Genomic DNA, 12,029 nt, shown 5'->3' with positions numbered 1-12,029 from the left:
CGTCTAGTAAACTGCTGTATGTGCAGAAGTGGAGAACATATAGACCTACCATAATCATGCAAGAAGTCTTAAAGGGTTAGTTCACCCAAAAATGAAATTACTGTCATTAATTACTCACCCTCATGTCGTCCCAAACCCGTAAGACCTTTGTTCATCTTCAGAACACAAATTAAGATATTTTGATAATTTTTGATGAGGGTTTCTGAAGCACACAGAAGCAGCAACGTCATTGTACCTTTTGAGGTCCAGAAAGGTGCTAAAGACATTGTTAAAATAGTCAACGTGACTACAGTGGTTCAACCTTAATGTTCTGAAGCGACGAGAATACTTTTTGTGCACAAAAACAAAACGTCGACTTGTCATACGCAGTCGACATAGTGAACGCAGTTCAGCGCTTTCGTGTTTACATCCGAACATCCGAACTCAGTATTAATGAGTTGCGTTCTAGAACACTAGAACACGGAAGCTCTGCACTGCGTTAACTACGTCAACTGCATATGACAGCAGTTCAAATTGTTAAATAAAGTCGTTATTTTTGTTTTGTTTTTGCACACAAAAAGTATTCTCGTCGCTTCAGAACATTAAGGTTGATCCACTGTCTCGTGGACTATTTTAACGATGTCTCTCAAAAGGTGCAATGACATTGCTGCCTATGTGTGCTTCAGAAACCCTCGTCAAAAATCATCAAAATATCTTAATTTGTGTTCCGAAGATGAACGAAGGTCTTATGGATTTGGGACGAAATGAGGGTGAGTAATTAATGACAGAAATTTTATTTTTGGGTGAACTAACCATTTAATACTGCAAGATTCCTCAGTGGACAAATATAACTCTACAAGATCATTTAAAACAGAGGATTTTTATTGTTTCAACATTTGCATGAACGTACATAATTATGTTGTTGACTTTGCATTAATAATGTCATGTATTAAAGTAATTCAGTGTATGTTATCTCTCTGAACTGCTGGTCAAGATTAGAATACATAATGGCCATTTTAGTCAAATGATTCACTTTGCTTTTTAAACCACACTTTTCTCACTAATAGTGAATTAAAAGTGGTGCTGCTGATTAACCTACTTTATAGAAATGCCTAATTGTAATCTTTGTGATAGAATATATTTCTGACTTTACAGAAATTAGATGATTTAGATGAATAATGTGGACTGGGGAGTAGAGATCTTTTCACTGACAGTGTCATGTTGTGACATGCAAAAGTGTTTACATGTTCAAAGTCATGCTATAGAATAGAAATGTTGCAATACGAATGAGAAAACGTATTCAGAAATTTCCCATTATTGTGACTGGATGAGCACCAAACTGACACCATTTATTGGAAATGACAGCTGTTAATTCTGTGATGCAACAGCACCAGTTAAACCTGAATGTAACTAATTTTATGTAAAGAAAATGAAAATGAAAACAAACTATTACCAAGATGGTTTGCTGGTTTTAGGTGGTTTCCCCAGCCTAGTCAGTTTGCTGAAGGTTTTTGGTCAACTGGGTGATCAACATGCTGAAAAGTTAAATCTGAAGACCAGGCTGAGAGACCATTGACCATCTAAAACCAGCTTAAACCAACTAAGACCAGCTAGTTTAAGCATTTCTGTCAGCAAGGGTGAAAAAAACTACTTTATCTAAATACCATTGTGTTTTTTTGTTTTCCATAACTCCTAAGGGAAAGAGGAAGAACTCTCAGAAAGTACGCTCAAAAAACCCGGAAGTGTACGTCACTCAAACTTTCCATGAACGTCTGTGTTTTCGCTTTCCTAGCACTTCTTCCTCAAAAATTCTAGTCATCCTCTTTTCATATTGGTCAATGACAGAAATTTAGAACGTAAACCATTTGATACTGTCAGAGGACGGATGATTTTATAATGGTAAGCGATTAACACATAGGCAAAACCCCCATTCTAATAATCGTATAATTTCCCTGTTTACATAGTTCTCAGTCTACATGGATTCGAAATGGTGTGGTAAACCTGTTGCGTCTGGAGTTTCCGTAAACTACGTCACGTTTGATAGGCCCTGATTGGCTGCGAACGCGATATGGGGCGGAGTTTAAGTCGAATAAAACCAAAGGGGGATCAATGATTACACAGGAATACTGCGTACTAACACAGAGGACAGCAGTAAGAAATACGCGTTAAAAATCCCCTCAAATCAACATAGAAAAAGGACTAACAAAGCAAGGACTGGTTTATTTTGATTTATAAAAGTGAATCATTTCGGAAACTGTCAACAACTTTCGTCACCAGGGCTTCTTATTTTGAAGAGAAGATGCTGAAAGTTTACCTCATGTTGGTTTTGTCAGCGGCTGCTGCTGTTTTCGCTGAATCGGTGAGTATTTTGTGAATTTTAACTAATATTACATTCATTCAAGATCCTATCGCTATAATCGAGCCAAATCGTGTTCTATAATCACACTTGACGAAAAAAAGTTTGTTATATTTGTGTTAGCTAAAGCGTTAGCTTTCTGACAAGAGACCTGTTGAAACAACAAAGGCTTCTAAGTTATATGTTCAATAAAATTAACAGTTTAGATTAATGATTTTAACTTTAGTTTAATTGTCAAACGTCTAGGCAAGCCTTCTTTGACTTTGGTCGAATTTACCGATGGGTTCGCACCTGAAATAAACATAATATTACAATAAATTATTAGTACAATTAATCGTTGTGTTGTGTTATTGTGTTATTCTTTTGTGTGCGTGTATATGTGTATGTAATATAAAAATATATATATAGGCTATTTAAGAGAGTACTTCTCTGGCATTTGGCACCAAACTAGTCTTGCTCATTTTTGTTTGTTGAGTAACCTAATGAGTAGCACTGGCTTTCATGTGACAGTTTTTGCCTGCAGGAATTTTTTTTTCTAGCTCTATTTGATTAGACTGGATTCAGTCCATGAGGTTTAATTTTCCATCTGTTCATTATGGAATCACCCACTGGAGCACCTGTGAATGGGATGCCACAGCTTTGTGTTGGCCAGTTCTTTCATAACTCAAAAGAATAGCTTGCTGCAGATGTCTTTGGAGCTGAAATAGAAGACAAATGCCACCCAGTGTGCTTGCTCGGTCAGTCAGTCAGCCACACACACACACCCTCACACAAGTCAAAATGCAAATTCTTTGAGCCCAAAGCCTCCATTCTCACAGACCTTTGGAAAGGTGTTGTCGTAGATTTTTATCTACACTTCAACACCAACAGATGCAGCTTTTGTCTTTGGAGACTGCGTCTTGTGTCTTGACCTTGTCTGCTGAAGGTTTTAGTGTGTAATATTGTGTAATCCCCTGGGAAATAAAGTAATAGAACAGTAAACTATCTGTGCTGTTAGTAGTAAATCAGATGGTGTGATTTAAGCTCGGGTGGGAATGTTGCAACAACAAGCTTGCACACTCCTTATCCTTCGAGGCAGAGAAGGCCGCAGCATTCCTCAAAATCATGCAGAAGTGTCTGTGTTCCTTTCATCCCCCTCCCTCTCCATTCTTTTGCATTTTCCTGAGGAATTTGACCCCTCCTGACCTTGACCAGCCCTTCTTTTGGGATTTCACACACTTCGGCGGATTTAAATGGTTCACCTCTTTCATCCAGGTTCCTCCTCTTCAGCCACTGGATGAGTGTGTGTGGGTTAAACTCAACATGGCATGGACACTTTAAACCTCAGTAGGCAAATTAGGAGTGGATATTCTCGATTTGGCTTCAGGGATTATTATATTTGAATACTTGCGCAGCTTTCACCTCCTTACCTGATGGGATGTTATTAATGCTGTGGTTGTTTGGCCAATGATATTGATTCAATTCGATTATAATAATGATCAATATTTTTTTTCACAATAATAACTAAAACCTTACATGCACTGTGAATATTTTGCTATTTATTTTTAAAGTGTAATGGCCATGCTAGATGTCCTGGTAATGATTGTGTTATGAATTAGGCATGAGGTGATTTGCATATGAATAGGTTTATTTTTTATTATTATTTATTTATTTGCTCTGTTATTTTTGGGGTGCAAGGCTCATCTGAATGGCTGTTGAAAGGCAAAGCATGATAAATACTTTCGCCAGGATGTAATAATGATTACTGCATTGCTGTCCACTGGCCTATTAAATCGCTTTTGAGGGTGAAATGTTGGCACAGGGCGAGAAGGTTTTATTTGCTGCTTGGGTGAAAGAAGTATTTTAGTTATTTAAGAAACTTTGCTTGTGAATGCAATGTTTAGTGTATGCGTCTTTCAATATTTATTTCAACAAATACAATGCCTTATGCTGAACCCTTTTGTTTTGCAAGTCCAAAGGAATATCTTGAGGCCATGTAAAGGGAACCCTGTGTGTTCTAGAGTCATTTAGCAGACCACATCCATCACCGTTCCAGTTCTGTTGCTTGTGGAGCTATTAGCCATATGCCAGACGGGCTTTACTTGGAAACGCTGATAACCAGCTACCAGCTGTCCTTTGTAATGACCGTTCCTCTTTCTTGAGTTTGCCTTTTTCTTGTTTTCCAGCTTAGTAGTGTGGACGATAACACTTCAAGTTTTTATTTGTGCTTAATTGTGTGCTTGCATCAGCATTTGGGTTTTTGATATCTGTATTGATCTGAATTAACTTTACTACCTACACTCTTTAGGTTTCTTTGTGGACTACACCCTCCCTTTTTAAGTTGTTTTCCTGAGTCTTTGTATTGTTCAGATGCTAGTAATGGTGTAGTTTTTGGAGGGAATTGTTTTCTTGCAGTCACATGCTTCTCAGGTACAAGTCCATGTAGAGATTGACACATGATTGACAGATAATTTGTTTAAATGATAAAAGGGACCTATAATGCCCCTTTTACAAGATGTAATAAAAGTCTCTGGTGTCCCCAGAATGTGTCTGTGAAGTTTCAGCTCAAAATACCCCACAGATCATTTATTATAGCTTGTCAAATTTGCCTCTATTTGGGTGTGAGCAAAAGCACACCGTTTTTGTGTGTGTCCCTTTAAATGAAAATGAGCTGCTGCTCTGGTGGGGAGACTCGGGAAGTGTTTGGCCATGTCTAACAGTTAATCTTAATGCTTTTCGTTTCTCAAATTAATGGCTGTAAAAAGTTGAGTGATTATGCATATAATATGTTAAGTAACTACCTGTGAACATCATTGTTTCCTGTTGAACATACATATGTGTAATGGCATGGTATGGTGTGATTCATCATTAGAGAAGTTTATTGATGAATATCTTAAACCATAAATAACATATTTGGCAATATCAAGTCAAATCTCAGTCTCTGTTAACTTCAGGTTTTCGTCAGTCAGGGAAGGTCTGTTGTCAGAAAGCTTAAAGAACTCCTCGTGTTTTCAGACTCAGACTACACAATACTGATTGTTTGGGCTATTCAGAATGGCTCATTGTGTATTAAACAGGCTTTGACTTAATGGTGAGAAGCTTCATTAATGAAAGCCACTAACAGATAGAAGGAAAGCGTGATCACACTTCCTGTGGGAGAGAATAGAGGCTGACGACAGTGAAGCTGAATAGTCTTTTTTTTGTTTGGTTTAGTTGTAGATTTCGAAGTCCAATCTTGTTTCCTTCACATACCCTAATGCTTCAGGGCTTTGAACAGGTGTTGGGGTGAGAATTTGGCGTGTGATTGAACAATGTGGTATCGTTTAACAGGCAGGTGAGTCTTTCCGCCCCTCTGTTGATATTCAGCTGGATGTGTAGGAAGGAAAAATGCAGCTATAAATAGTTCCCACAAAGGTGGAAGGAATTCTCCTGACGTGCAAGTGTGTTTGTGTGTGCAAAGTAGGACATTCACTCTGTCCCAGGTGAGGAGTGTATCTCATGAGGAGATCAGATGACATGGATAAATCCGATTGGTGGGAGTGACAGACGCCGTTTGTATTGATGACTGGGGCTGTAATTGGTTGTGACCTGAAAGGACAACAAGGAGAGTCTTCAAACCACAACAGATGATAGCGGATAATATTTGTACTGTAGCTTCAGTGGATCACCAATGAATCTCAGACAGAGTCTGTGGACATATTTTACATTTTTAGGAGAAAATCTGTGAAATGCGTTCCAATTTTGTGTTGACCTACCAATGACTTTTTATACACAGAAGTTGCTTTGTAAAACTGGGATGCGAAACAGTTGTGGTTATTTAAAATTGGCCTTTAAACTCAAACAGTGAATAATCACCTGATCACCAGGGACAGTTTACCACAGTATTGGATGAGTCACTGATTGCGGTATCTTCTCTTTACCTCTCCCATTGTGACTCACTGGAACAGATGCCAGACCATTTGTCAGCAGATGGTCGGATTTGCTCCTAGCTTTGCTAGTCTTGACTGAGGCCTGGTTGACTAAGCTGGTTAATTTACACAGGCTTCTCTCAGACATTACAGCTCACTTTGAGGATAAGATCCTGGAGATTCATACTAGAGCATACTCATAAATGTAGACATGTGTCATCTTCATATCAGACAGTCTTAACAGCTATCATAAGGGTTACCTAAGGAAATAATTCACTCAATTTACTCACCCTTATGTAATGCAGACATTGATGCCAAATCAAAGCACAAATTAGATAACGACATGAATAATAACTTAAATTTCAGTTCAAGCTCAATGCACACCAGTTTTCAGACTACTTTAATGGTGCTTTTTGTCCTCTTTGGAGCTCAACAGCACCAGACTCCATCCATTGTATGGACAAAAGCAGCATGAACATTGATAAACATCTCCCTTTGTGTGAAAGAAAGTCATACGGGCTTGGAACGACACGTTTTGGGTGAAATAAATGAGCTAACTATTATCTCTTAAAGAGCTATTATCTTTCACAATAGTGTTGTTTCTTTTAAATGAGGGGGGTTTTTGGTTATTGCTGAGAAATTAAAAACAAAAACATTTATTTCCTGCATTGCGACTGAAAAATTTCAAGGGACTTTCTTTAGCAGTCCATCTTCGTCTAGAGCTTTTAGTTTGGTCGGTGGGATTTCTTTTAAACTCTTTCAAGTGGCTTATATATGTTTGCTGAGAATTTAAGGGGTTTCCTTATGGGAATTTAAGCATTGGTTTAATTAAACCACGGCCTTACGCCTCTTCGCAGTCAGAGAGCATCCGCTGTACTTTCTTAGACAGCTTTTTTTTTTTTTCCCTCTGAGCTGAGTAATTCATAATGCTGGGGGATTTTGGTGTGGGGTTTCACAGCACTGTAAGGCTGAAAACCATAAAGTATGTCGGTCTCTCTCCCCACACCCTCTTGTGGTTTCTGTCATTCTCCGTTTCTCGCTCTCCCTTTTTTCTTTTATTATCCTCAAACAACAGAGCAGGCTAGAGCTGACTTGCAGTTTCATGTGGCGTTTGCATGATCCTGGTTTTCCTGGAAAATGAGTCAGCCCCCCCCCATCCCCCCGCCCCCATCTCCATTTTAAAAACCCTTCCATTTAGCATCTAGAGCCATTTTAAGCATCACGTTTGTGTTTAAGATAATCTTGAAGTCACTAAAATCCTCATTAAAGTGTTGAAATTTGTCTAAGGTGATTACACTGGGTTAGGCGGCATGAGTAGTACGCACCTGTGCATTATGAATGTTTTTGATTTCCCGGTATGTGAAACTTTTCAGTGAGTCATGTTTGATTTAAATCTGTTTTTGACAGCGAGCAGGCGAGCGAGACTGATAAAGACCCTCAGCCCCTGTCCGATGAATTCTTTCCTTGTTTTACACAATGGCGGCAAACCTGCACTAACTTGCTCATACCTCGCTGACTCGCTTCTAGGTCAACAGTGGTGTGAATGTAATACAATATTGTGTAAATTACGGATATGCGTCATTCAGAATAGAATTTAGAATCTTTTTTTTTTTTTTTTAAGTTAGTTTTTTTAAAGAAAATAATGTTTTGATGTCTCGCAACCATAGCAACAGTGAAAATAAAAATGGCCACTTTTGTGGATGAATCTTGAGAGAGAGACAAAGAGGAAAAACAGATAAAACATAAATCAGTATGTGTGTTCTACTACCTCCTGTTATGCTAATAAGCTTAGTCCATTAATTGTTTTAAACCCATTCGCAGTGCTTGGCCAAATGGCCCTGCTAACGTGATTAAAAGTGTTAGTGTGTCTTAATTAAATTAAGTGTGCTGTCAGAACCATCATGGTGCCATAGACAAAGAAAGGTTTGAACAGTAACCTGCTCAAGCATTAAAGGGATATAAGATGTTTTACTTCAGGTCTTAACCAAATAAAAAAAGTTGATTTTAATGAGGTCTTTAAATCATTCTTGTTTCACACATCAGTGACACTTCCTTCAGTTTCTGATGTTTGCTTTGGGTTACATTACCAAAGACTGAATTTGTGAATTTTTCTTTTATGATTTGCCTTTGAACTAATGGTGTTTTCTCTCTCTCTCTTTCTCTCTTTGTAGGTACGAGAAACAGAAACATGGGTACCTCTGAAAAACAAGTCACCCCATGAGGATCTGGAGTCCTCCGGTGACTCTCCGCATGAAGATTTTGGGTTTGCTGAATTAAACCCAACTGATGACGAGGATGGCTATGATGATGATGATGAAGATGAAGAAGATTATTATGATGACATGTCAGGCTCTGGAGAGACCCCAACTGAGGTAGCTATAACATTTTTTTTTTTCAGTCATGATGTCAAATTGAGTAGCAACTTTTTGGATACTGTAGAAATGCCTGTTTGGAAACAATGAATTTAATGAGGTTTTCACCTAAAACAAGTGAATCAATTAAAAAAAGAAATGCTCTAACTAGACAACACATCTTTCTATTGCGTTTTCCTCACTAGTTTTGTACATTAACAAACATGCTGTGCAACTAGTGTTATCTGATTTGTGACTCCTATGAGACAATTTTTCTTACTGAATGTCAAAGTGACTCTCAATTAAATTATGGACTGACTCAATGGTCTCAATGACTCATTCATGGTTGCTTAACTGACTCATTGATCCAAAAGTCTTTAGTTCGGGTCATATCCGACTTGACATTACTTTATGTGTGCTTACGATTCATGACCATGAGTTTTATTGCATATTTTTGCAACTGATTTGACTGCTGTATGAATTTTCTTGTGACTGTTTCCTCCTCTCAGGATGATCTCTTCGGTAACCGGATACCTGATTCCGAGGGTCCATTTGACCCACAGCCAACTGTAGATGAGAAGATTCTGGTTGAAAACAACGAGGTCGTGTTGCGTGGATCACCAGACCAAGACGGTGACCAGCTCAGTAATGTGCTCATGACCCATGCTGGAGATGAGAGCTTGTTCCACAACAAAGAGGTTCTTGCAGGTGAGAAGAAGGTTTTGGTTTGTTTGTAATAGTGTTTGTTTAATATGCAAAGTAATAAATATTATTGGACCAAAATGTGAATATTTAAAGGGTTAGTTCAACCAAAAATGAAATTTCTGTCATTAATTACTCACCCTTGTGTTGTTCCACATTCGTAAGACTTTCGTTCATCTTCAGAACACAAATGAAGATATTTTTAATGAAATCTTGAGAGCTTTCTGTCCCTCGATAGAGATCTAAAGCAACTACCAATTTCAACGAGAGAGCTGACATTGTTGCGTGAATACGCTTTGTAAAATATTATTTTGTAAAGTGGTAAATGTTTTTTTTTTTTTTTTTTTTTTTTTTTTTGTGCAAACAAGGCACTCGTGTCGCTTCATTAAATTGGTGTTAAACCACTGGAGTCACATGGATTACTTTAATGATGTCTTTACTACCTTTCTGGACCTTGAAAGTGATAGTTGCGTTGGATCTCTATAGAGGGACAGAAACCTCTCAGATTTTATTAAAAATATCACCATTTGTGTTCTGAAGATGAACAAAAGTAACAGATGTGGAACAACATGAGGGTAAATGATGTCATTTTTGGATGAACTAACCCTTTAATGTGTTATTTTAGTATTATTTATATACTGTTATGGTAGTATTAATATTGTAAATTAGCATTAGTTTTGATATTTATTTAAAAGATTCAATTTTAGTAATTATGCGCATTTGTAATTTGTTTTTTGTGTTACTGTATAGCTTTAATTTATTTATACTGTAGTACTTCAACTTAAAGTTGTCCCTATTATTCTTTTTCAAATATTACCTTTCATGCAGTATGTAATATAGCTGTTTTTGTAATGGGTGTTAAAGCCATGTCTGTAGGTTGTGCCTCCCTCACATTTTCTATTTCTGTTTTATAGCTGTTATTGCGGGCGGAGCAGTTGGTCTCGTCTTCGCCATCCTCCTCATCGTCCTCCTCGTTCACTTTGTTCTCCGCATCAAGAAGAAAGACGAAGGAAGTTACGACCTGGGCAAGACGCCCATCTACAAGAAAGCTCCTACCGCAGAAATCTACGCATGAGCGTCCTCACCCTCACATACCTTCTCTCTCTCTCTCTTTTGAACTATAAGCTCACACAGTGCCTCGGCCTGACGGGCCGCCGCCAACCTCTCACATACCACGCAAACCGCAGGAAAACCTCAAACGAATAATTTACTCTGACTGGACATTTGCATTGAAATCTCAGAGGATCGCGTCTGTTGCCAAACTGCCCGGTTTTGTTCTCACACCCTCTTAAGTGTATTGCCTTTTTGTCATGTGGCCCATTGTGTCCTTTTTTAAATATATATAAAACACTACAAGGTGCAATGGAGCCTTCACTGGTTAAAGGCTTTGGATTGACCATTTTATCCACCATTATGATAAACAGTCAAGTGTCATGATTGGTGCTACAGAGGGGGTGGTTATTGTAGCCTTTTACGTTATCAAATGTCTTTTGTTTTTAAATCTGCGTGCTGTAAAACCTTTTAATTTTCATATTAAACATCAGAGGTGAAACCAAATTGAAGGCATGCAGTATATGTTCAAAACTAAATTCCGTGAGAGCAAAATCTGAAATTGGTGTACTAGACTAATGTATACTGATTTCAACTATGGTGTTATGGTACATTCCACATATCCGTATGTAATTGCTGTGGTGGTTTTATATGTCGAGAGACCGGATCCACTACAGTGCTGCTTGACTGTCAGCTAAGCTACTTTAACAGGTACAGATGTTGTTGATTGAGAATCAGTTCACTGCAAACAGACTTTGTACATCCAGGGATCTGTATATAGCCATTTGAATAAAATGTAAAACTTTGGTACTTAGCCATTTCTTGACAGCCTTTTATTTACCAAATATTTAAATGCCAAAATCAGTTTTTATTGTTCTTATATCTCATCCCGGTATTTGCTTTTGGCATAAAGCCTGAAAGCAGATGGTTTGCTTCTGTATCTTTCGGGAACATTAAGGAAAATGTTTTGTTGGAGAACAATGACCAATGTTAGTACTAACGTTTTTCTTTTCTTTTTTTTTTTTTTTTTTTTTCCTCAGTGTTTTTGTAGATGTTCTTAATTCCGTTTTTTTTTATTTTTTTGCTATTAATTTAACTCGTATTTTATTGCCTGCCTTCAGGTCGGGGATCTTTGTCCCCCTTCTCAGCTGTTGTACATGTGATAATTTTTATTTTATTATTTTGTTTTATATACAGTAGTGCAAAAATTCAAAGGCTGTTAGTCTTTCAACAGATTTTTTTTTTAAGAGTTTCTATTTCTTTTAGACTTTTTAAGCCGAATCTATTTATGTTTTGTAGAAGGATGTTCTGGATTAGTTAAGGGGAACGTGAATGAGCTGTGCATTACTAGCATGGTGTATAATGATAAATTTTGCTGCTTTGTTTGGTCACATCCAGATAAAATCACTGATCTAATGTTGAAGTCAATGAATCATTGATTTCTGCATGCAGGTTCTGATCTGTTGAAAATAAAGCTATTTTATGCACATAACCATTTAAAGACTCTTGAGGTTTTTCTTGTTAATAATCCTCAGAAACGTTACCTTTCACAGAGCATTAACACTGAACTTTTTATGTGTTTTGACATTCATTTACACGATAAGTGTTTTGGAGGCCTGAAAACGCAAACTTTTGAAAACGTTTTCAAAGTGCATGTTTTTGAAAACTATACCATTATCCTCTCAGTTTAAATTTGTGAAAATG

At 37.5% G+C, this 12,029-nt stretch overlaps 1 protein-coding gene across 1 annotated transcript; it reads left to right on the top strand.

Moving 5' to 3' along the window:
* Nucleotides 1–2,076: 2,076 nt before the first annotated feature.
* Nucleotides 2,077–11,817, top strand: sdc4 (syndecan 4). The gene is made up of 4 exons (XM_051896891.1): nucleotides 2,077–2,338; nucleotides 8,394–8,594; nucleotides 9,083–9,281; nucleotides 10,190–11,817. The coding sequence occupies exons 1-4, from the start codon at nucleotides 2,279–2,281 to the stop codon at nucleotides 10,348–10,350; spliced, it is 621 nt and encodes a 206-aa protein (XP_051752851.1). The 5' UTR covers nucleotides 2,077–2,278; the 3' UTR covers nucleotides 10,351–11,817.
* Nucleotides 11,818–12,029: the final 212 nt, after the last annotated feature.

Source organism: Ctenopharyngodon idella, chromosome 6, assembly GCF_019924925.1.
Source record: "Ctenopharyngodon idella isolate HZGC_01 chromosome 6, HZGC01, whole genome shotgun sequence".
Lineage (NCBI taxonomy): Eukaryota > Metazoa > Chordata > Actinopteri > Cypriniformes > Xenocyprididae > Ctenopharyngodon > Ctenopharyngodon idella.
This window is presented reverse-complemented; position numbering and strand designations above follow the sequence as displayed.